Below are 26,368 nucleotides of genomic sequence, written 5' to 3'. Positions count from 1 at the left end.
TCAACTCTCTAAGCAAAGTACCACTATGCTTTCATTCTCCAAATAAATTAAAAGATTCCCTACAAACACTACACACACACACACACACACACACACACACACACACACACTTATCAATTTGGTTTTTTTATGGCTTTAATTTTTCGTATGTGGCATCTTTTGAACACTAATTAAACTGCTTAGCACATTTTTTTCTTTTCTTTTTGGTTTGCTTGCAATTTTCTACAAGATCCCCATTAGAGCATGACTTTATGTTAGTTTTTTTTCCAATTAATTAAAACTATTTAAAACATGAATTTGAAAAATCTTCAGCAATAATTTTGTAGCTAAAATTCTTTTTCCAAACTTTGCAAACATTCTGTGTAACTAAATTAGTACTGAGAAAAAACTGGATTTAAGTTGCTCAATATTCTTCAAAAGGTAAAAAAGCGTAATGAAACATAAGCTCATCTGAACTACACCCATTTTCAATTTCAACACAGCAAAACTCCTGTTTGTTCTTAGGGCAAATTCAAAACCATACATATTGGAATTGGTTATTACCAACGATAATTTATGCAATCATAAGTAAAGATGCTAAATTGGCAAAAAGAAAACCATGCAAGTAAGCAAACTCTAACACATGTGGGACACACCCTCTCAGTGTATAAAGGCTTGTCACTGTCCTTGGTAGCAAGCACTCCCTGAGCTAAACAGCATCACCATGTCTGTTCGATACAGCTCAAGCAAGCAGTACTCTTCCTCCCGCAGTGGGGGGGGAGGAGGAGGAGGAGGAGGGTCATCCTTCAGAATTTCAAGCAGCAAAGGCTCCATTGGTGGAGGATTTAGCTCAGGGGGGTTCAGTGGTGGTTCTTTTAGTCGTGGGAGCTCTGGTGGAGGCTGCTTTGGGGGCTCATCAGGTGGCTATGGAGGATTAGGAGGAGGCTTTGGTGGAGGCTATGGAAGCAGCAGCTTTGGTGGGGGCTATGGAGGAGGCAACTTTGGAGGGGGTAGCTTTGGAGGGGGCAGCTTTGGAGGGGGCAGCTTTGGTGGTGGTGGCTTCAGTGGAGGCAGCTTTGGAGGCTTTGGGGGTGGATTTGGAGGAGATGGTGGCCTTCTCTCCGGAAATGAAAAAGTAACCATGCAGAATCTGAATGACCGCCTGGCTTCCTACTTGGACAAAGTGCGGGCTCTGGAAGAATCAAACTATGAGCTAGAAGGCAAAATCAAAGAGTGGTATGAAAAGCATGGCGGCTTAGGCCAGAGAGAACCTCGTGACTACAGCAAATACTACCAAACCATCGATGATCTTAAAAATCAGGTAAGGTGCATCTTAAAAATCCAACTTTTTTTTTTTTTTAATTTTTTTTTTTAAGTTTATTTATTTTTGAGACAGAGAGAGACAGAGCATGAACGGGGGAGGGTCAGAGAGATAGGGAGACACAGAATCCGAAGCAGGCTCCAGGCTCCGAGCCATCAGCCCAGAGCCCGACGCGGGGCTCGAACTCACGGACAGCGAGACCGTGACCTGAGCTGAAATCGGACGCCCAACCGACTGAGCCACCCAGGCGCCCCTTAAAAATCCAACTTTAAGCCTATTTTTTATCCATGTAACTCAGATATGTGACTCTTACATTAACTACAATGTAGCTATTCACTGTGTTTGCCTACGTTACTTTCTCGCTTCCAAAAATAATCCAGTCTCCTCAAAGGTAAATATTTGTGAGGATATGGTCATTGAAATCTTCAATGTGTGTTGTATACCTTATCAGACGACGGATTACTGAGAATTTTTTTATGTTTTAATGAGTGTATGAGTTCATAGTTAAAATATTAGGTCATTTACAAATATCGGAACTGAAAGAATTATTAAATCAATCAGAACAAGACAGTATTCAGATTGATAATTAAATTTAAAAAAACCCATTACCAACATTACAAGTAACATGAATTCTCCAGTATGAAAATGGGATACTGTTTGCCTCTGGGAGAATTTGTGAATTGTACCTACTGTGTGTCAGCCCAGAGTGTATTCATTTATTTTTTTTTTATTTTTTTTTTCAACGTTTATTTATTTTTGAGACAGAGAGAGACAGAGCATGAACCGGGGAGGGGCAGAGAGAGAGGGAGACACAGAATCGGAAACAGGCTCCAGGCTCTGAGCCATCAGCCCAGAGCCTGACGCGGGGCTTGAACTCACGGACCACGAGATCGTGACCTGGCTGAATTCGGACGCTTAACCAACTGCGCCACCCAGGCACCCCCAGAGTGTATTCATTTAGAATGTATATTTAAAACAAGTTAAACCAAAAGGTATGAGTCAGTCAAAAGTTCACTGAAATACATGGAAATCACACAGTATAAAATGGGAGGGGGGAGAGGAGCTGTGCAAGAACACAGCTATATAATTGCAGTTAGTTTTCAGAAAAAGATGATACAGAAGTAGATATGTATAGGAACTTTAAGAGAACAAATGACTCAAATTTAAGTATATGAGTAACCCTGCAATATTTTATATTTAAGACAAAAAAAATCCCCCCAGGATTATGTTCCCCCCAGGAACATAAAAATGCAGCTTATCTATCTATGCCACCTGGTTTTATAATGGCGTATCTGTATCTGATTTCTTTGCCTCTCCCTCCAGATCCTCAATCTGACAACTGATAATGCCAACATCCTGCTTCAGATCGACAATGCCAGGCTGGCAGCTGATGACTTCAGATTAAAGTAAGCTAAGTAAACATGGTACAACACAGTCACAACAAATACAGGAGTTGTTTTTACAGTGACTTTGGACACCTACAATAACATTTACACTTTCTTGAATTCATTCAAAGTTAAACAGTATTGGAGCTGTCCGAAAATTTTTCAATTTCAATATTACCTTCTTGGCAATATTAAAAGAAGAAAATGCATTTTAAAGTAAACTGCTAAGCTTCTTTGCATTAACCCACTAATATCCCTCTATCCCCATATGAATTAGTACACAATAAATGTTGCCATATGAAGCCAACTCTGTATTCGCTTCTAAAACAGTCTCAGCCCAGGAACATCTCCCATATGTAAATTATATCCAGTATTTGTACCATGCTTGTTTCAGGTATGAGAACGAGGTCACCCTGCGCCAGAGCGTGGAGGCTGACATCAATGGCCTGCGCAGGGTGCTGGATGAACTGACCCTGACCAAGGCTGACCTGGAGATGCAGATCGAGAGCCTGACTGAAGAGCTGGCCTACCTGAAGAAGAATCATGAAGAGGTGATGCAAAAAGTTATACGTCCCGCAGCCAAAAATAAAAGGGGGGGGGGGGGTCATGTGGTCATGATACAATCATTAAATTTTTCTGTTCCTCTAACAGGAAATGAAAGACCTTCAAAATGTGTCCACTGGTGATGTAAATGTAGAAATGAATGCTGCCCCAGGTGTCGATCTGACTGAACTTCTGAATAACATGAGAAACCAGTATGAACAACTTGCTGAACAAAACCGCAAAGACGCTGAAGCCTGGTTCAACGAAAAGGTTAATTCGTCTTCCTTCATAGTGGGGCCAACGGACGTTTGGTTATCATTTCAGAATTTTCTCATCTTTTCCCCTGTTGTTAATACTCCAGAGCAAAGAACTCACTACGGAAATCAATAGTAACATCGAACAAATGTCCAGCCACAAATCGGAGATTACTGAATTGAGACGCACGGTTCAAGGTCTGGAAATCGAACTACAGTCCCAACTAGCCCTGGTATGTTTGTAATTCTCTCTCGAAATAACTTCAACTTTAACACACAAAGTTTCACGCTCACATAAGAATATGCACCACAAGAAAGAAAGAAAGAGTACGAAGGCAGAAATAAAATTGGAGCTCTTTGGTAATGGGAGCAAAGTCTCAGGGGCCCTGCTCTAAACGTGAAGTTAAAATGTTGCCATTAAACATAGAACACAAATTCTATTCATTTCTTTTATTCTTCTATTTGATGTCTTATGATTAAATAAAGATTAAATATTATCATTAAATAATTATTAAATAATCTTCACTGTACTCAATTAAACAAAGAAGTCGCTAAGCCACCGTACATTCTCTCCTCTTTCCAGAAACAATCCCTGGAAGCCTCCTTGGCAGAAACAGAAGGTCGCTACTGTATGCAGCTCTCCCAGATTCAGGCCCAGATCTCCTCTCTGGAGGAACAACTGCAACAGATTCGAGCTGAAACCGAGTGCCAGAATGCTGAGTACCAACAGCTCCTGGATATTAAGATCCGACTGGAGAATGAAATTCAAACCTACCGCAGCCTACTAGAAGGAGAAGGAAGGTAAACTATAAACATCTTAGAATTATCCCAATTGGTCTTATTCAGTGCTCTAAATCGCCGGGCTTTTCCAAAACCCAAAGTGCCGGCGGATGGGCGAAAGGGAGGAGAAGGGGGAAGGCAGAGTACAGAGAAAGGCTTATGCAACCACAGCCTGAGTTTCCCATGGATTTGATTCTGAAAGTTGTGTGCATATAAAACTGTTCGTTAGTGGGTCCGAGAATCCATATTCGACAGGTATTTTTTTTTCCCCTCTCGAAACACGTTTTGCTTATTTTTAAAGTAACGATAACCTAGAAGGCGACCCACCATTTCTCAAAGTTAGAGTTAACCGAACATAACCCTCACTCCCGGTAGTTCCGGCGGCGGCGGCGGCTACGGCGGCGGGCGCGGCGGCGGAAGTTCCGGCGGCGGCTACGGCGGAAGTTCCGGCGGCGGTGGCGGCTACGGCGGCGGCTACGGCGGCGGAAGTTCCAGCGGTGGCGGCCACGGCGGTAGCGGCCACGGCGGTAGCGGCCACGGCGGTAGCTCCGGCGGAAGTCACGGGGGTGGTTACGGCGGCGGCAGCTCCGGCGGCGGCGGTGGTCACGGCGGCAGTTCCAGCGGCGGCGGCTACGGTGGCGGCAGCTCCGGCGGTCACAAGTCCTCGTCTTCTGGGTCCGTCGGGGAACCCTCTTCCAAGGGACCAAGGTCAGCAGAAACTAGCTGGGGTAATCAGAATTAGTTTTAACTTTCCGTGATGATTTTGTTGCTTTTTAAAGCTTTCTAAAAAATTAAAATCTTAGAGATTTCCCCTTGGATTTTTTTTTTTTTTTTTTTTTTTTTTTTTTTTTTTTTTTTTTAGCAAACTATACTCTTGACATCCATCTTGAACGAAAAATCACCTGGTGCAAGATGCTGTAGCTTAAATACTATTCGGATCTAAAAAACAAACCAAAAAATAGGATTTTCTTTCTTTTTTAATTTAGTGTACTTTTCTTTTAAAATTTTTGATTAATTAGTAAGAAGCTCCACAAATTATTTAGTCTAAATTGTTTTTTTCCCTTGTGATTCATGTACAGATACTAACAAAACCAGAGTAATCAAGACAATTATTGAAGAGGTGGCACCTGATGGTAGAGTCCTTTCATCAATGGTTGAATCAGAAACCAAGAAACACTACTATTAAGCCGCATCGAGAGGAAAGAGTCTCCCTTCACACAGACCATTATGTACAGGTGCATGAAAAACAAAAGCTCCAAGAAAACACTTCAGTCTTAATGGTCTATGGAAATAGGTTCACTCCTTGAAAATAAGGTGTCTAAAAGGTGTTTTGTGGTTTCTGTATTTCTTTTCACTTTACCAGAAAGTGTTCTTTAATGGAAAAAAAAAACCTTTCTATTCTCATTCACTAATGAATTTCAATAAACTTTCTTACTGATGCAAGCTATCCAATTTGGTCAGAATTGTCCTTATTTAAATTAAGTGATTTTTTTTTAACCTTAAAGATTAGTGAACTATAGCATTTGAAGGTTCATTTGTCCAGAAGTTCTGAAGACAGAATTATTATCATTATGATTTCCCTGAGTAAATTTTTTAATCTTGTGGGTGTTAGATCAATGTCCATAATCTCACTAAGTCAGAAATCTGATACCCAATCTTACCCTTTCTTAAAGATATACCATAGGTGGGAAACTCCCAGTGCTCTGGCTTTGAATTGTTTCAGTCCTGAAAATTCTAAAATATCTCCAGTAAGTCTCCATGGATAAAGTTATTGGAAATTTCACATTTTCTGATTACTTGGCTTCGCACATTTCCCTCATTTTCTTCCCATTCATTTCTGCCCAGTTGCTATATATACACCTTAAGAGATATCATCTACCACTCACCAGGCCAGTAATATATCACCCTAACAAAATTATTTGGTGTCTGTCAGATGAACAGGAAAAGACATGATAATGCCAGTTTTACCAAAGGAACAACTCTAGGTCCCTGCCTTCACCAAACACATCTCGTGATAAGTACTAAAGACCTGGTATAGGGTCAACCCAGTCATATCCTTCAGCCATTAAGAACCCAGCTGCCAGTACTCTGCTAGTATATGGAGTAGATGGATTTACTAAGGGCTATATTTATTCTTTGTCACTAAGACTACCTTGTGTTCTCTGGTGGGTTCCTAGATACCCGGGTCTACCAAATAGCAGCCTGTCTCTGTATCCTTACTGATTTGAGCTTGTTTTCCCCAAGACCAGAGCCCTGGTCCCCAGGTCATTTACTTGGGTCTCCTGCTGGATAAACTCTATCCTCTGTACTCAAGCCCTGTTTCAAAATGGATGGACTTCCCTATAGTCAAGGCTCCATGACCTACTTACCACCAAATATCATACTTCAGAAGCTCCCCACTTAAGTTGGCATTACTTTTTTATCTGGGTACCAGCATCCCTTCTTGGGAGCCTGTCTCCTAAGTTTCTGTTGAAGTCCCAACATGCTACACTGTAAAGCCCTAAAACTGAGATATTGATGGGTAAGGACCCTGAGCTGCCACTGTGTCTATACTGAATGCTGTTCAGAAACACTGCCTTTTAAAATATCTAACAAAGTTGTGGCACCTGGGTGGCTCAGTTGGTTAAGTGTCCTACTCTTGGTTTTGGCTCAGGTCATGAACTCAGGGTTCTTGAGTTCGAGCCCTGCATCAGGCTCCACCCACAGGCTGCTTGGGATTCTTTCTGCCCTTCCCCTGCTTACTCTGTCTCTCAAATAAATAAACTTAAATTAAAAAAATAAATATCTAACAGTTAACCCAGAGCCTAGGACTTAGAGTATTGTTAATAATCTGAGATGGCCATTCTAATTCTGAAGAAATAAGTGTTCTCCTATTCAGTGACACAAATATAAACACGATACTATGAGATAGTTGTGTTTGTTACTACCCTTTGTCTCTTCTACCCAGTCCTACCACCACTACCTGCCTAACCCCCACCCCAAGCAGAGATCTCAGCTGATCAGAGTTCTTTATCTGGTTGGGTAACCCTTCATTCCTGAAGGGTCTAAGTCATGGTAGTCCCTGTCTTCTTACCTGTTTAGTCTTCCGGTCCCTTCTTAAACAATTATTTATATTACATTTTCTCTGATGAAGTAACTACTTTATCTCGGGTAAAGAACCACTTTCCTTTTGGATGTGAACTGTGGTATTCATTTCACTGTATAGTTAAGTCATTATGTACACCTTAAACAGTACTGTGTGTCAATTATATCAATAAAACTGGAAAAAAATGAAAATAGAACTTTCTCAATGGGACTCAGACTAGTTTAATAAAGACAGTCTGAACAAGTTTGATTTTAGCAAGGACATTGATATTTATAGTTAAAAAAAATTGCTAACTGTACAGATCACTACTCTTACATGGATTTATGATGTAGCTATTAAAAAAATCCTGTACACATTCTTACAAATTCTAAAGTTGTGACAGTGTCCTGCTATTTAAGCAGGGCAGTGTCCAGTAAGACTAGCAGAGCCAACTCTGGCACTCATGTGGAATCATACTAAACAGCAAAAGCTGGCTTCTTTTCCAGAAGGTTTGCATCATGCCTCTTAAAGTTTGCACCATGACTTTGATGTCTATGATGGCTCAATTTTGCTAGGGCATGGAGAAGTAACTTAGTTATGGTCAGGTTTATAGGGGAAATAGCTTGTGTAAGGTTAACGAAATAAGGTCCACCCAGTATCCCATCTACATGGCATCTGGAGAGTGAGAATTAGGAAAAGAGGTCATTTGTGGCTTTAAGCATGCATTCCAAAGTCAATGGTTCCTGGATTTCATATCCTGTCGGTGGCATTTACAAATCACGTTAAATTTTGGACAAGTTACTTCAACCCTTCTGAATTTCAGTTTTCTTATCTGTCCAATACAATTGTCCCTATAATAGGGACAATAACTACTTCATATGAGATTGTGTGGATAAAATGGGTTAATGCCTATAAAGCCCTTAAAAAACGACCACCATGGAATAGACATTGAAAAAACAGTATTCTATTTTGCATAGCAAACCATCAACAAAATGAAAAAGCAGCCTACTGAGTGGGAGAAGATATTTGCAAATGATATATCTAATAAGGGGTGAATGTCCAAATTATATAAAGAACTACACAATTCAAAACACACACACAAAAAAACAATCCAGTTAAAAGTGGGAGAAGATATGAACAGACATTTCTCCAAGGAAGATTATACAAATGGCCAACCGACACATGAAAAGATGCTCAACATCACTAATTGTCAGGGAACTACAAGTCAAAACCGTAGTGAGATATCACCTTACACCTGTCAGAATGGCTAAAATGAAGAAGAAAGGAAATAGCAAGTGTTGGCAAGGATGTGGCGAAAAAGAACCTTTGTGCACTGTTCACGGAATGAAATTGGTGCAGTCACTGGGGAAAACAGTAAGGAGTTTCCTCAAAAACTAAAAAATAGGAATATTATATGATCCAGTAATTCCACTACTGGGTATTTACCCAAAGAAAATGAAACCACTAAGTGGAAAAGATACAGGCACCCCTACGTTTATTATGTTTATTGCAGCATTATTTACAATAGCCCAGATACAGAAGCAATCTAAGTGTCCATCGATAGAAAAATGGATAAAGAAGATGTGATATGTATCACATATACATATATATACACACATATATATGGACATACATATGTGTATATATATATATGTATATGTGATATATATCACATCTTCTTTATCCATTTTTCTATATACATATATAGAATGTATATGTATACATATATAGAATGAATGTATGTATACATATATATGTATACATATATACATATATGTATGTACATATATGTATATTTATATATATTTATATATATTTAAATTAAATATACATAAATTATAAATACATATTTATAAATAAATATTTATAAATAAATTATAAATACATATTTATAAATAAATTTGAATAGAACTTTACAAAGTTATAAATATTTACATATAAATATATAAATAAATATATATCACATTCCATTATATGTAATGGAATATTACTCAGCCATAAAAAAGGATGAGATATCTTGCTATTTGCAACAGCACTGATGGACCTAGAGGATATTATGCTAAGTGAAATAAGCTAGACAGAAATACCATATGATTTCACTTACATGTGGAATCCAAAAAGCAAAACAAATGAACAAACAAAAATAGAAACAGACCCACAAATACAGAGAACAAACCGATCGTTGCCAGGGGGAGGGTAGTGGTGAGATGTGTGAACTGCATGAAGGGGAATAGGAGATACAGGCTTCCAGTTGTGGAATGAATAAATCAGAGGGATGAAAGGTATAGCATAGGGAATATAGTCAGTGGTATTGTAACGGCTGGCATGGTGACAGATGGGAGTTACTACACTTGTGGTGAGCACAGCATAAGTACTGAGTGGTCAAGTTGCTATGTTGTACATTTTGAAAAATATTTTCAAAATATTACCAAAACAACTGAAAAAGACACTACTGAAATTTGGTAACTGCTGTAAATTTTTAATCCTGTTTCTTCAATATATCTGCTTTTATCCTTTGTTTATATAAAGAGTATATAAACATATATATACGTATATAAAGAGTATAAATGTTTATAATGCATGCTTCTAGTATGTATTAGATAAGTCCAAATAAATGAGGATTTTATTAAGCAAAAAATAAAACAGCATTCTGTTCATCCTCAGAGAAATATGCTTATTGGCTAAATAGTTTTCTCCAAAAATGGGCATGAGCATCACAATAAATTGTTACTAGAGTAGGCGATCATTAATGTGGTCTGCCACGGGGTAGAGATCAAGGTCAGGTTGCTGTCGTAGGGCTGCAAAACAAAAATCCAGACAGTAGGAACAGTGGTAAGAGTGTGTCACAAAGGAGTAGGACTAATCTAGTCCTGTGAACCTGAGGTCCAATAAAACAGAGCAAGAGGTTTGTGAAGGTAAGTAGGAAGGACCAGATGATTGTCCCAAAGGTTTGAGATAGCTGACCATCCCTAAAAGCTGCAGCTGTGGTCATCCTGATCATGATGCAAATGACCCATGCTGTGTCTTTGAATGACAAAGAGAAACGAGTTATCACAACAAAAATAAGTCCAGCCTGGAAACCAGGTATCAAGGATATTTCTTACGGATACTTTTTGAACCAGGTTGTCCCACAGAAAGCCATGCCAAAGGAGGAAGAACACTTTGAGTTGTCACATTGATTTTCAGTGTCTCTAAATAAAAACACAAACATCATCTCATAACCCCAACACTGCATAAGAGATCTTTGCAGCCTAGCAGCGGTTAGAAAGGGAATAATTGTGAATTAGTACAAATATTGGGCATTACCTGGGGGAAGAATTTGAATAGTGTTCTGAAAATAGCTTTGTCCTTCAGGATCTTAGCCAAGAAAAAATCACATACCAGGCTTCTGATTAACCTTTCCTACTCAGAATATGTTATCTCAGGAGAAATGCTTGAAAAGCATGAATATACAGGTTCACAGGCTAGCAGAGCCAGGACAAAGCTAATGACCTTTTTGGAAGAGGAACTCTCATTAAAGTTTTGATCTATAGAGCCTCTGTAAGGTTTCCTAAAGTAAGAAATTTGAGGGGAAGACTAGAAAAAAAAATGGCACCAGGGGCGCCTGGCTGGCTCAGTTGGTAGAGCATGCACCTCTTGATCTCAGGGTCATGAGTCCAAGTCCCACGTTGGGTGTAGAGGTTACTTGAATAAATAAACAAATAAATCTTTAGAAAACCAAAGGGCACCAAAATGCATCTCTGTAGATTGAAAGCAGTTGTAAAGACAAAAGCAAATGGGGTATGCCCAGTAAACACATAAAAAGATGCCCAACATCACTAATCATTAGAAAAATGCAAATCAAAACTACCATGAGATACCATTTCATACCCATTAGGAAAGCTACCATCAAGAAAAGGGAGGGGGGCACCTGGGTGGCTCAGTCAGTTAAGCATCTGACTCTTGATCTCAGCAACATGAGTTAAAGCCCCGCACTGGGCTTGGAGCCTACATAAAAAATAAAATAGAAAATAGCAAGTGTTGGCAAGGTTGTGGAGAAACTGGAACCTTTGTGCCCTCCTGATGGAAATGAAAAATGGGACAGGGGCTGCAGAAACCAGAACGATGACTCCTCAAAACATTAAAAACAAAATTACCGTATGATACAGCAATTTCACTTCCGGGTCTAAAGTCAAAAGAATTGCTATTAAGGTCTTGAAGAGATATTTGTGTATGCCATGTTCACAGCAGCATTCTTCACAATAAAGCTTGGGAGGCACTTATTGTCTTCCTTCTGGATGCCCTGCTACCGATATAGTGCCCTGTACATTGTAGGTGCTCATTAAATCCTTCTTGAATGAACAACAACATAACTGAATGAATGACATCTGATAGGCAGCATGACTACAGTCAGAAGTTTCATTTTACTATTAACTAGAAATTCTTGAAACAATTTTGTAAGAAATCAGCTTATGTTTTCCATTAAAGAGAGATCTGGGCATCGTCTGAGTTACTTTTTCGTCCAACTTTAGGACAACTGTTTAATGAAAGGACCACCACACTGCATCACAAGACCCATCTGACCTGACTCACCATGTTTCATGCTGTGTATCCTTGAACAGTCTCTGTCCTCAGTTTCCTCATCTTTAAACCAGAGGAAGGAGACCACTTTTCTTAATTCCCAGATTCATTATAAGGATCAAATGAGATCATGTACAAGACATCCCTCTGGAAGCTGTAAAGCACCATATAAATGTAAGGAAATCTTGTCTTTATACTCATCGTTCTCTGGAACTTTGAGAAGATAAACGTTGAGGTTGCTTCATACCAGGGGTCTAATAGTTTCCAGCTGCAGGCATGTGAGACCCAGGCTGAAGTGGTGCTTCTGCTCCGAACTACATCCATTTGCAGGTGAGCGCTGCCCCCTGGTGGAAATAGAAGGGCAGGGACAATTGCGGTGAACAATTTGGGATCGCCAAGGAAACGAGTTATTTCCACTTAAGCTTAAAAAAGTTTTTTTTCTAACGTTTATTTTTGAGAGAGAGAAAGAGAGAGAGATAAACAGAGCATGAGCGGGAGAGGGACAGAGAGAGAGGGAGACACAGAATCTGAAGCAGATTCCAGGCTCTGAGCCGGATGCGGGGCTCCAACACACAAACCGTGAGATTACGACCTGAGCCGAAGTCAGACGCTTAACCGACTGAGCCACCCAGGCACCCTTCAACTTAAGCTTTTTTTAAAAAAATAGCTTCTTTCCTTCTTTTGTCACAAAATGTCCTTTGGAATTTTTTTTTTACATCTGCAGGATACATACACATTACACCAATAATTTGTCTAATTATTATTTACAGTTAATAATTAGGCACTGAAGAGATTTTCAATTCTTCATGTTTTGATATTCTAATTCTTTAATATTTTAATTCCAATAATTCAATAACTCAAAAGAATAATTTGACAATACAACATGATAAGACTATCGATGGCAATATATAAAATAAATATTTGCATGGGCATAGATAATTTAGAGAAATTGTTTGTATCTAAAATACACTTATGATGGGGCACCTGGGTACCTCAGTCAGCTATGCATTTGACTCTTGAGTTCAGCTCAGGTCACATGATCTCACAGTTAGTGAGATAGAGCCCCATGCCCAGCTCTGCACTGACATTGGGGAGCCTGCTTGGGATTCTCTCTCTCCCTCTCTCTCTCTGCCCCTTCACTGCTCATGTATGCATGTTCTCTCTCTCTCTCTCTCACTAAATAAACAAATAAATATTTTAAAAATATATCAATCAGTAAGGGGCACCTGGGTGGCTCAATTGGTTAGGCATCCAGCTTCGGCTCAGGTCATGATCTTGCAGTTCATGAGTTCAAGCCCAGCACCAGGCCTTGCTGCTGTCAGTGCAGAGCCCGCTTTGGATCCTCTGTCCCCCTCTCTCTCTCTCTGCCCCTCCCCGGCTCGTGCACATGCACTCTCTCCCCTCCTCTCTCTCTCAAAAATGAACATTAAGCAAATTAAAATAAATAACTAGGTAAAATAAAATAAGCTCATGGTGCCAGAATCTCAAGGCTTTCTAGAACATGCGCCAAGCCTTCACCTGGCATGTGCCTGGTGACTCTGAACAAAATGTTTAACATTTGTGGGTCTCAGTGGCCTCATCTGACAAAGGGGCTGAATTAGGTAATATCTAAGGCCTTTTGCAGCTCTAAACAAATCCCACAACTTTGCCCAGAAAATACATTTAAATGCCAGGCCAATGGCAGCCACAGTGCCAGATCACCAGGCTTCAGACCGCTTATGCCAACACAGTTCCAGAAGACAGAACCGTCCTGGGGCAAAACAATTCTATACCTGTCTTCACCACAGAACCTGGAACCAGTCCAGCCCAACCAAATCCCTTCTACCCCCTCCTTTTCCTATCCTCTCCACCTTCTTCACCCCCAGCTTCCTGGCCACCGCCTCAAGAGGAGGCTTCTCAGGTCACTTCTTGCTCATCTCTCCTACCCTCTCAGCTGGACCCGCTCGCACTCCCCCCACACACCCCCAGTCACTCCAAACTCTTTGACGCAGAAGGTTAAACACAATCCAGCTTCTGCCTGATCCTGACCATACATTTCTTAAAGACTGTGCCCATACACCTCTGCATTTACTTCCCATTATGTCTTCATTTCTATATTCAGCTTTGAACACCAGATATAGTAGCTATTTATGCATTAAATAAAGGAATCAGTCAATATTTATGTCATTGTTATAATCATAAGACCAGAGAAGTTACAAGGATCATATTATTTGTAATAACACAATTTTTTTTTTTTTTGCTATGGTGGGATGAAATATGTGTTCCTTTACTTAATATATACCTCTTTATATACCTCCCTGGTAATTAAGACCCTACTGTAGCTGATGGTACCCTATCACAATCTTACTTAACTTTTAAAATTTTACGATATCTGGTGCCAGATAATGATGGTATATTCCTAGGGCCTAGATGAAAGTAAAGGATTACTCACCCAAAATTAGAAGTTAAAATAATGAACTTAATATAGAACTAACCCTGTTATATTTAAGATAACAAATACCCCAAAGCAACAGCCAGGGATGTTAGACATCAATTTACAAAAAAAAAAAAAAAATTACCTAATTATACATAATTTCATGCTAATCTGAATGATGCCATTTCTCTTCTGGCATGCATAACTCAAATAGAAACACCCCAACAATTGTGTATAAAAGCCCAAAGACACCATCAGCACATGATATTCTGTTCTCCTTTGAAATTACACCTATCTTCTTCCAGACAGGGTGAACGTTTCTCATTCTAGCATGTCTCTCCGATTTTCTAGTGGGTCTAGGCATATTTGCTTATGGTCTGGAGCTGGGTCTGTCAGACCATCCAGTGGAGGCTTAGGCTTTGCAGGCAGCAATGCATGTGGCAGTTCTGTGGCTGGAAGTGGATTTTCCTGTGCCTTGGGAGGGGGCCTGGGCAATGTTCCTGGGGGGAACCATGCTGGTGGTGTCCTTGGAAACGCTGCTTGTGCTGGCTTTGCTGGAAGTGAAGGGGGACTTCTGTCCGGGAATGAGAAGGTGACCATGCAGAATCTTAACGACCGCTTGGCATCCTACCTGGGAAACGTGCGAGCTCTGGAGGAGGCAAATGCCGAACTAGAGAGAAAAATCAAGGGCTGGTATGATAAATATGGGCCTGGATCTTGCCGTGGACTTGATCATGACTATAGCAGATACTACCAGATAATTGAAGAACTTAAGAATAAGGTGAGAAATTACAAATTTGGAAATACTCAAAGTATTTAAAACTAAGAATTACCTACCCAAAGACATAAAACTAGAACAGGAAATGCCTCATAACTGTTATCTGTCATTTATATCATATTTATTATTTCTTTTGATAAAACATTCTTCCTATTAGTCAAAAATACGCACTTTGAATCAGGGTTTTCAAGTAACTTAAATGTTACTAGGTTTGTCGGGGGGGTGCTTGGGTGGCTCAGTCCGTTAAGTGTCTGACTCTTGATTTCAGCTCAGGTCATGATCTCACAATTTGTGAGTTTGAGCCCCACATCAGACTCAGTGCTGACAATGTGGAGCCTGCCTGGGATTCTCTTTCTCTCTCTCCTGCTCACCTTCCCTCTCTCTCTCAAAATAAATAAATAAACTTTTTAAAAAATGTATTTAAAAAAGTGTTGCTAGTGGGGCGCCTGGGTGACTCAGTCCGTTAAGTGTCCGACTTCAGCTCAGGTCATGATCTCCAGGTCCGTGAGTTTCAGCCCCGTGTCGGGCTCTGTGCTGACAGCTCAGAGCCTGGAGCCTGCTTCGGATTCTGTGTCTCCCTCTCCCTGCCTCTCCCCCACTCATGCCTCTGTCTCTCTCCCTCTTTCTCTCAGAAGTAAATAAATGTTAAAAAAAAATTTTTTTTAATGTTGCCAGTTTTGAAATATATTTACTGATAAGTGTCACATTCTAAAAGTTATATGAGTATAGGAGAAGAAATAACCATATTTGTAATTTTTTAATTAAATTTTTAAGTATTTTGGCTGTTACTTAAGGAAATAGGATTTTTATGCAAAGTTAATGGTGTCAAATTTTTTATTTGCTGAGAAATTGTAAGAGTTGGCGTATTTGTCCTGTCCTCCCTTTTGGCTTCTAGGTTATCTCTTCCACTATTGCTAACGCTAACGTAATTCTGCATATTGACAATGCCAGACTGGCTGCGGATGACTTCCGGCTAAAGTAAGTGATGGAAAACAATCACTCTCGAGAAAATGTTTCCTGTCTATTTAATATGCTAAATAAAATTTCAATTTTATCCCAAGGAGTATACACTCTGAAAGATGATAGGAAGTAATGCATGTTATAATACTACAATACCATATGGCACAAAGCACATTATAATATTACAATCAACTATGCTCAAAATTTATACATATTTATTACATTCTTGAGGCAAAACATCACTGTATTTCTATGCCTGCCTGGAATAGAGCCAAGCGCAAAGTAGATGTTCATAAAATATGCATCAAGTAAGGAAAACGAGTAACTAAGATAAAATTCTAAAATGGCAAAAAAAATTTTTTTAATTAAATTAAAAATAAATAAATAATATGGCATATTTGGGGGCACCTGAGTTGTCAGTTAAGTGTCCGACTTCAGCTCAGGTCATGATCTTGCTGTTCATGAATTCCAGCCCCACGTTGGGCTCTGTGCTGATAGCTCAGAGCTTGGAGCCTACTTCGGATTCTGGGTCTCCCTTTCTCTCTTCCCCTCCACACTCACGCTCTGCCTCTCTCTCTCTCTCTCCCTGTGTCAAAAATAAATAAACATAAAAACAATTTAATAAAAATAATAAAATGGCGGGCGCCTGGGTGGCTCAGTCGGTTGAGCCTCCGACTTCGGCTCAGGTCATGATCTCACGGTTCGTGGGTTCAAGCCTCGCGTCGGGCTCTGTGCTGACAGCTCAGAGCCTGGAGCCTGTTTCAGATTCTGTGTCTCCCTCTCTCTCTGCCCCTCCCCGCTCACACTCTGTCTCCCTCTGTCTCAAAAATAAAAAAAAACATTTTAAAAAATTTAAAATAATACAATGGCAAATTTTTATTTTATTGGGATCCGCTATCAGAATTTGTGTCACTAAATAAATGCCGATTATCCTACACAGAACTGGGTAAGAGAGGAGTGAAGGAAGGCTTTCCATGTATACTTGTATATTTTGAGTCCCAATTCAATTTCCAGTGTTCAGCTTAAAGCAATTGAGGTTCTATTTTCCTGCCTCTTGAGAGAGTCTAACTTGTGTTGAAATTCATTTAATGCCCCCCAAGGTATGAAAATGAGCTCGCCCTTCACCAAAACACAGAGGCTGACATCAACGGGCTGCGGAGAGTCCTAGACGAACTGACGCTCTGCAGGACCGACCAGGAGCTGCAGTACGAATCCCTGAGCGAAGAGCTGAGGTACCTCAAGAAGAACCACGAAGAGGTAGGAGAAGCTTTACTTCTAGTCAAACCGCCATTCTGTACATTTTAAATACTTTGGGGGGTGGCATTGCATTACAACAGTATTCTGTACCCATCACAATAATTCAAACAATGCCAAGGCATTTATAAAGAAAGAATTTTCTTTCTCCCACTCTCTGCCCTTCTGATCTCGTCTCCCGAGGTAATAAATATTAAGCATTTGATCTGTACCCTTCCATTTTTTAGGCTGGTAGAATATCCTATCCTTCTGAAATTGGTACATTGCTTTTGCACTAATACACCCCTTTTTGTTTGCACTACATTTCTTTCTTTCATTCATAAAAACTTATCTTGAGGTTAACCTCACTAAAGACCTCTCTGACTTGGAGAAGATGTCACTGTTTTCTCCACTTTGTGAGCCTGGCTTTAATGTTGAACCCTGCACAATAATAAACCCATTATTTGACACCTTACACCAGGCAGCTTCATATGCCTTTTTTTTTTTATGGTTATCTCTCCAAAATAGTCCCCAAAACAATGGATGAAAGATTTTCAGAAAATACTCTATGACAGAAACGCCTAAAACACCACCAAATCTAGCTGTCCCAAAGGGGAGAATGGGGGGGGGGGGGGGGCAAGGAGGGAAGGAAAGGAAACATGAAAAGAGAAACGGGGAGAGGGAAGAGTCACAGGGTGGAGGTCTGGGAAGTCAGGCCACAGCCTAGAGCGCGGAGAAGCAGTCGCACGCGCGCGGCACAGGAACTGCCCCAGGGTCACGTTATCGTCTCCCTGCAGGAAATGCAGGCCCTGCAGTGCGCGGCGGGCGGGAACGTGAACGTGGAGATGAACGCGACGCCCGGCGTGGACCTCACGGTCCTGCTGAACAACATGCGGGCCGAGTACGAAGACCTGGCCGAGCAGAACCGCAGGGACGCGGAGGCCTGGTTCAACGAGAGGGTGAGGCCGCCCCCCACCCCCACGCCCCAGGCCTGCCCGGTGGGCGCAGGCCCGCTCACCCCTCTGCACCCCGCCTTCCAGAGCGCCACCCTGCAGCAGCAGATCTCCGACCACGCGGGCGCGGCCACTTCGGCCAGGAGCGAGCTGACCGACATGAAGCGCAGCCTGCAGACCCTGGAGATCGAGCTGCAGTCGCTCCTGGCAATGGTAGGCGAGGGCGCGGGTCGGCCTGCAGGTCGCGACTCTAACCGAAGCCCTCCTTCCCTGTTAGAGCTTTGCTTTACCTGCAAATACTTAGAGTGGACGAGAACAGGGAAGACAGACACTGAGACCCGCAGAAAGAGACAGAACGTTTCTTCCTCCCCGAGATCACTGAGGGTTTCCTTCCCGGCCGGGGCTCAGCGCCCGGTTCGTGAAAATAGCCCACATTTCCCGCGGCCCAGTCCTCAAGCCCCGCAGAGCCAGCGGCAGCAGTATTGCCCTACCTGAAAACTAAGTGGCAGGCCAATTTCAGGGGGCCACACAAGGCCGACCTAGCGTCACCGGCATCTCCTGGTACTGAGAGAGCCATTGAAAGCCGCGTGGTGCTTTTCACCCCCGCAGAGGAAAAGGTACACATCTGAATCCCGATGAGCCCCATCAGCCTCGTCCTCCCCACCCACCTCACAGAGCTGGGCTTTCAGCCACCCTGGCACCTCCTGCCAGTTAGTTCCCAGGTTACCATGGAGACGAGCCAGGGCTAAAACGGGCTTCCCTTCTGGGGTGTGAGCTGGCAGCACCCGAAAAGCTTGATTTTGAGAATTACCACATACATGTGGCCCAAGCGCCCCTGTCCTCATCAGGGGTTCACGCTCCCTGAGGACACCAGGCTGTAACCCAAAGGAAAGAACCCCTGTTAATACGAATGAGGGCAGTGAGCAGAGAAGGTAAAGATGACTCAAAACTATAGGAAGACTATTCTTTTATTTTTTTTTATGGTTATTTTTTTTGAGAGAGAGTGGTAAGCAGGGGGAGGGACAGAGAATCCAAAGCGGGCTCTGTGCTGGCAGCAGAGAGCCCAATGCAGGGCTCAAACTCACAAACCATAAGATCGTGATCTGAGCCGAAGTAATACATTAACCGACTGAGCCACCCAGGTGCCCCTAGGAAGACTGTTTTGACTTAGCCAACCCAGAAAGGTGCCGTGCTCTCTTACTATATGCTGTTTAGATTGGAGACTAACTTAACCAGGGCGCCCCTCTTCTCCTGACCCTGGTCACCACTGCTGGCTGGTTCCCGACACTCTCCCCGCCTCTCCTGGAGCCCTCTTCTCTTCCCTATTCCCTTCTTTCCTGCCACTGGAACCCTGTATCCCCGTTCTTGGCAACGTGTTCTTGCTGCTGTATCCCTGGGCACAATCTTCCCTCTCGTTTCTGAGCTATGTTGAAAGAAATAAAGTCCTGAGTTCCCAGGTCAAAATGGAAGCATTTTCACGTAGGAGATGATGTTAGAAAGTAGTTAATTCTGTGCAACCAGTAGTGACACGGTTTGGGTTCAGGAGATAATCCAAAAAAAAAAAAAAAAAAAAAGCCCATGTTAACAAACAACATAACTGAATTATAGAATAATAGTGGCATAGAACATAACTTCAATACTTGAGATTCTTTTGTCATAAGATGAATTCTAAGCATGGTCTATAGTTTAGTACACAAATCACATGTAAGTTGGGAGTTGTCTAAATACAGAAACTTTTCATACGCTTCCTGTAGTATGCATACCTGCAAGTTCATCCGTTCCTCCTTCGTCATCTACGAGCTAACCTTTACAGTAGAAGGCTGTAAAGATAGGGATGCTGTCCCCTCTGACTAAGAAGAGAATTAGCACCCTTAAAAAGGAATACCACCTGAGGACACATCCTCAGGGAAATTAAAGTTTCGAACAACAGAGCACACACCTCGCTGACGTCTTGCCTCTCGGTGCCTCCTCCTCCCCAATTCCATCCTGTTCACCCTCCACTCCTTTGCCCCGGAGAGCCCAGCACCACCCAGGTAATGCCCCAGTTGGCCTATTCATTAAGTCAGTGGTTCTTAGCCCCATCAAACCCCATCTGTGTCTGCCTGTGATGACGAGTATTTCATAACTCCCTCTTTACCTTAGAATGAATAGATGATGTATTTAGCAATACAAAAAAAAATTTTAAACTACCATAATGCCATGACAGCAAAAAAAAAAAAAGGAAAAATGAAAGTATTTTTAATTAAGTATATATATAATATGTAAATACTTGGGCCCAACTATCCCAGAACATGTAATGAAAGAGACAGAGGCTTGCACCTTCCCTTGATAACTACATTTTGTTTTTGTTTTTGTTTTAATTTTTTTTTCAACGTTTATTTTTATTTATTTTTGGGACAGAGAGAGACAGAGCATGAACGGGGGAGGGGCAGAGAGAGAGGGAGACACAGAATCGGAAACAGGCTCCAGGCTCTGAGCCATCAGCCCAGAGCCTGACGCGGGGCTCGAACTCACGGACCGCGAGATCGTGACCTGGCTGAAGTCGGACGCTTAACCGACTGCGCCACCCAGGCGCCCCTAACTACATTTTGTTTTAAACAATGTAAGATCAGGAGAAGAAAAGGAAAATGAAAGAGTGGAAATGGGGGTGGACACTCAGATAATAACTAATATCAGGAGAAGTAATGACCACCCAGATGTCCTTACCTACGATAAGGGAAAGAGGAAAATTACTTTAATTGAAGTAGAAATCATGTGACCAGACAAATGACAGGGTATTCAAGTGGAAAGGAGGAGGTATAATGTTCATAAGAGTAGTGTGGAAATAATGACCTGTACTGGGTTATGAAATATATCCCTTGTGTTGGAAGCCCACCCCTGTTAAGGCATTCGTTCAATCTCAAGTGCTTCATAAAAGGCCTTTGAATAACAACAGCAAATCCGGGACAGAGAAGAAAAAGAAACAGCAGCACACAAGGCCTTGGGGCAGCGGTAGAGTAGCTCTCCGGAGACAGTAGCAGAATAAGATTGAAAAACAAATACCAACCCCAAAATAAATAAGTGATTTCAAAATATAAAATTTCCAATATGATTTCTTTTTGTGCTATCTCCCCAAAAAAGTATTAATATATAGGTTGGTCGTGATAGCAAATATTGCCTAAATAGCACAAAAGTCCACGGGAACAGTCCAAAGTCTCGTGGGACAGGGCCATTTATATCAGGTCATCCAGCATGCCCGGGCCCCCACCCCGTAAATGCCTGAGACTTCCCCTGCCTCTGTGCCTCCCGTCTGGTTGTGACGAGCCCCAAGATTTCCAAACCTCACTCTGTGCTGCCGTGTGCTGAGCAGCTCTGATCTGCATAGTCCTCAAAGTGGCTTCATCCTTGCTCTGACATCTTCTGCCCTCAGAAACAGTCCCTGGAGTGCTCCCTGACCGAGACCGAAGGAAACTACTGCACACAGCTCGCCCAGATCCAGGCTCAGATCGGGGCCCTGGAGGAACAGCTGCACCAGGTCCGAACCGAGACGGAGGGCCAGAAACTGGAGTACGAGCAGCTGCTCGACATCAAGGTCCACCTAGAAAAGGAAATTGAGACCTACTGCCGCCTGATAGATGGAGACGGGAAGTAAGTAACACCATTTGAAAATCCAGTTTTTACTTATTTTTAATTTTTTTTGACTTATTTATTTTGAGAGAGAGTGCAAGAGAGAGCACGCATGCACATGAGCAGGGGCGGGGGGGGGGGGCAGAGAGAGAGGGAGAGAGAGAGAATCCCAAGCGGGCTCTGCGCTGTCAGTGCAGAGCCTGATGTGAGCCTTGAACTCACGAACCCCGAGATCATGATCTGAGCCGAAATCAAGAGTCGGACACTTAAACCAACTGAGCCACCCAGGCGCCCCTGGTTTTTACCTATTTTAAACCACAACCATGGACTGGCCATCCATGTTTCATGCCTCCAAGTCATTCCTTCTTCATTCCCACTGCAGAGAAGTGTGCCCACCTCTTGCCTCTGCGGTTATCTCTTCCACATTCTGTAAGGCACAGCCCGTTCCTTATTTGCCTTGGAGGACCCCAGTCAGCCCTTCAGAAAACCCCATTTGGTATCCATGTTAATCATTATAGGTTTCAAGATGACTCCCCACCAGGCTTTACCCATCTTTCACTCCGTTCCTAATATCACTGCTGCCCTGAAATAAACTACTCTATACAAACCCCAGGGATCTACATGTTTTTAAAAAGTACATATTTGTACTTGTGCATGTAAAATATATTATGTATGTATATGAATATATATTCTTGGGTTTTGAATTCTTGAGTTTAAAAAAATCAAATGGAAACAAACTTATTTTATATCCTTCCCTTAGAAGACAACTATTTCCACTTCCTCTACACAAAAATTTTAATATTTTCCTTTATGGAAAATTAACATCTGTTTTTGGCATACAGAGTTCACCTGAGTTCATGTTCACCACCTGACTCAATGAATATCTCTTAAAAGATAACCAGAAATATTAAAGAATAAACTGGGGTGTTTTTGTTTTGTTTGTAGCTCATGCTCCAAATCAAAGCGCTTTGGATCAGGAGGCTCAGGGAGTTCACCCAAAGGTAATTAAATCTAATTCTTTTTCTACTGCAGCAAGTACTTTTGCGTTAATGGCAATCATCTACCATGGCAACAGTCTACATTTAAGTACTTTTAACTAAAGTGCTCTGAACTTGAAATATTATTTTTAAGTGGATGAAATTACCCCAAACTATTACTATAAATCTTTTTTTAATGTTTTATTTATTTATGTATTTATTTTAGAGAACAAGCAGGGGAGGGACAGAGAGAGAGGGAGATACAGAATCCAAAGCAGGCTCCCGGCTCTGAGCTGTGTGCTCAGAGTCTGACCGGGGCTTGAACTCATGAAACGTGAGATCATGACCTGAGCCAAAGTCAGATGTTTAACCGACTGAGCCACCCAGGCGCATCCCCACCCCCCCCCCCCACGCAAACTATCATTGTAAATCTACACATGCTCTTTCACCAAAAATGTACGTAGTATATTATATTACAACCACCACTGGAATTCTTCATCATGTAATCTTTTAGCTGGAATATGTGTATTCACAGGTGTTTTATTTCTAGAGTTATCCAAAACCACATTGGTAAAGACAGTGGTTGAAGAGATAGATCAACGTGGTAAAGTTCTTTCATCGAGAGTCCACTCCATTGAAGAAAAGACATCTAAAATGACCAGTAACAAAACAGAACAAAGGGTTCCTTTCTAGCCACCATTGAGAAAAGAACAATTTGGGAGAGGATTCTTCACAACTGCATTATTCTAAATATCAAGAAAATTATTATTTTCTACCTTTAATGATAAATCACTTAACAAAAATAACCTGGTTTCTTAGTTCACTTTTACAGGGTGTTGGGTGTTTGTTTTCAAATAAATAAAAAAGTGATTGTGCACTCATTTCCATTCACTCATGACTAATAAATAATTGTTCAAGATTTATGTTTTTTCTACATGCATAGGGATATATTTATGGAATCTGTTTTCATTGACTTTCACTCTAGTTTTAAATTATAGTCAATACCACATGGCATTATTAACATTCACTAGGTATAATCTTTTTTTTTTTTTAATGTTTATTTATTTTTGAGACAGAGAGAGACAGAGCATGAACAGGGGAGGGGCAGAGAGAGGGGGAGACACAGAATCGGAAGCAGGCGCCAGGCTCCGAGCCATCAGCCCAGAGCCCGATGCGCGGCCCGAACTCATGGACCACAAGATCGTGACCTGAGTCGAAGTCGGACGTTTAACCGACTGAGCCACCCAGGAGCCCCTAGGTGTAATCTTTAAGTATCTCACCATTTTTACATGGGCAAATAATCTGGAAAAAAATTAGAAATTCTCCTGTGATTGAAAAATCCCATCACTAGATGGCGCATTCCTGGTATTCTACTGGCAAACCTATCAAACTCTGGAGATCTGGATACTTCCCAGGGTACTGTTCCCCATACAATCAGGATTATATCTGGAAAGATCCATAGCAATGAACTTTGTGTGAATAGCTTTTTTTCTAAAGCAAACTTTTTCTGTCAAGCCCCAGAGAGCAAACAGTTCGGGCTTTGCAGGCATAAGGTCTCTATTTCAACTACTTGGCTAAGCCATTGCAGCAGAAAAAGGCCACAGACAATAGATAAATGAATGAGCATCACTGTGTTCCAAAAAACTTTATTTATGGACACTAAAACCCAAATTGCAAATAAGTTTGACGTATTATGAAATACTACTCTTCTTTTTATTTTTTTTCAACAATTTAAAAATATGAAAACATTCTTAGCTCGTGAGCTATACAAAACCAGGAGGCAGACCAGATTCAACACACCAAGACCTGGTCTAGAATTTAAAATCTCACGAGGTTGATGAACATTGATGAGGGAGCATAAGGCAGGCTGAGGGCAAAGTATAAACTACCACACCCCCCACCCCCAGCTGGGATATGTGTGACATTCCTCGGGTACTTCTGGCTGCCTGAGAACAAAGGAAAGGACAGAAAACAAATGGCTAAACTGGTAGAGTCTCCATCAGTTTACAAATATCTTAGTAAATTATAAGAAAAAGGTAATCTTATCAATAGCCTAATCTCCAGGAACTTTCTACTGTCTTAATGATAATGCTTTGCTAGAGGGAAAAACAATCTTAGCCTGACAATAGCTAGGCCTCCAGGACTCTGTGACTCTTCTTTAGTATATGGAAATCCCTTTAAGAAACTTGACTTTATGTCCCCCAGCTCCATAGTATATATAACCAGTCACTCTTCACAACCCCAGTGCAGCTCTTTCTGTCCACAGGTCCTGTCCCCGTGCTTTAATAAAATCACCTTTTTGCACCTAAGATGTCTTCAAGAATTCTTTCTTGGCCATCAGCTCTGAATTCCACCATCACTGCAAAACCCCATCGTTCATTACAGTTACTGTGTCTTTCTATGTTTCTGGATCAAAATGTATGGTAAGCAGTCTTAATAGATGTTACATTCCCTAAAAGGAGAGTGGCTCTCCTATTTCTGTAATATGTGGTCTGATTCTGATGAGAAGTTCCGGTGAAGGCAGGAATTCTCCCCAACAACACAGCAGTCACATGGGAGTTCAAATACTCTTCCAAATACACAGCATACAGGGCCAGATGCATAATTTGCAGGTGTAAGTGCAGGATGAAAATGTGGAGTCTTCTTGTTCAAAAATCAGGGGGGAAAAGTGTCATTCAAGGCACTAAAATATAAAGTTGTTTTCCTGTCTTCTGCAGTCATACACTCTACTTGTCATGTTTTTCTTACTTGTTGTTTAATGTCATTCGCAGTAAATAAAAATTAAAATTGTGAGTTATTGGCATAAATTTTGCCATTCATTTTTATGTTGGGAAATACCCATTTTAAACTCGAATATAAGAACATTTAACTTGTGTACAGAATCTCCAAAATAACACAATTTATATTTCATAGCTGATACATGTGAAAGAAAGGAAAAAATTCTTCCTTGACTTTTCAAGGTCTTCCAACTAGACTAAGAATTAATTTACGTGAGTCAGATTAACAGGAGAAAAAAACCCAACAAAGTCTTACTACGTGCTCACGGAGACGCAATAATGAAAGTGAGACCCAAAGAAATGACCAAGGCAGGCAGTTTTTATACTTCTTGGACAAAGAGAAAATAAATCTGTGAGCAGTAGGCAGGACAAAGGAAACTTAACTTTGGGAGCTTCAATTAGTAAGGAATTCTAAGCAGAATTAGGGCTAAGGTAGTAAATCACTAAAAAGTAACAAGAGTTGTTTACACGACTTTCTTGGCTCTAAATTTCCCATCTCTGGTAATAAGGATGTCTCTTTACCTCTTGGTATAGAGAGGGTACGTTTCACATAGGAGATTTATTTCCTGCTTTCAGAGGGACAGAGAGGAGGGTTCGAATGTCCTTCTTGTACAGGCTTTCTTAAGTAGCTTTTATTTAAAATAGTCTGTATGCCAAAGCAGCATATTTTGGGGCAGGCTGCCTTTTGTTAGCCCCTACAAATATGTGTGTATTTTGTTCTTACCAAAACACTGGAGACACTGCACCAAACCAACTCAACTCGTTTTCTTTCACTTCTTTAAACA

The 26,368-nt window shown here is 41.3% G+C and overlaps 1 protein-coding gene and 1 long non-coding RNA gene across 8 annotated transcripts in view; one reads left to right on the top strand and one right to left on the bottom strand.

Moving 5' to 3' along the window:
* LOC122485537 overlaps nucleotides 1-4,716 on the bottom strand; it is a 149,750-nt gene extending 145,034 nt beyond the window's left edge. Inside the window, exon 1 of one of the 2 annotated variants that reach the window (XR_006297886.1) lies at nucleotides 4,590-4,716. This is a non-coding gene — a long non-coding RNA (uncharacterized LOC122485537). The remainder of the gene's footprint in view (nucleotides 1-4,589) is intronic. The other variant, XR_006297887.1, reaches the window with a different exon arrangement.
* KRT10 (keratin 10) lies at nucleotides 681-23,687 on the top strand. Of its 6 annotated transcripts, XM_043584390.1 has the most exons (16): nucleotides 694-973; nucleotides 1,004-1,300; nucleotides 2,624-2,706; nucleotides 3,080-3,236; nucleotides 3,337-3,498; nucleotides 3,590-3,715; nucleotides 4,066-4,283; nucleotides 4,638-4,970; nucleotides 15,047-15,080; nucleotides 15,973-16,055; nucleotides 17,138-17,294; nucleotides 18,068-18,229; nucleotides 18,311-18,436; nucleotides 21,633-21,850; nucleotides 22,775-22,830; nucleotides 23,342-23,687. In XM_043584390.1, exons 1-16 carry the CDS (start codon nucleotides 704-706, stop codon nucleotides 23,497-23,499), a joined length of 2,640 nt encoding a protein of 879 aa, XP_043440325.1. In that variant the 5' UTR covers nucleotides 694-703; the 3' UTR covers nucleotides 23,500-23,687. The 6 variants fall into 6 exon arrangements, with proteins under 6 accessions (XP_043440322.1, XP_043440325.1, XP_043440326.1 ...); XM_043584387.1 differs by having other exon boundaries at nucleotides 681-1,300; XM_043584391.1 differs by having other exon boundaries at nucleotides 694-1,300; nucleotides 4,707-4,970.
* The last annotated feature ends 2,681 nt before the right edge of the window (nucleotides 23,688-26,368 follow it).

Source organism: Prionailurus bengalensis, chromosome E1 (genome assembly GCF_016509475.1).
Source record: "Prionailurus bengalensis isolate Pbe53 chromosome E1, Fcat_Pben_1.1_paternal_pri, whole genome shotgun sequence".
NCBI lineage: Eukaryota > Metazoa > Chordata > Mammalia > Carnivora > Felidae > Prionailurus > Prionailurus bengalensis.
The sequence above is the reverse complement of the archived record's forward strand: the minus strand, read 5'-3'. Positions and strand labels throughout refer to the sequence as shown.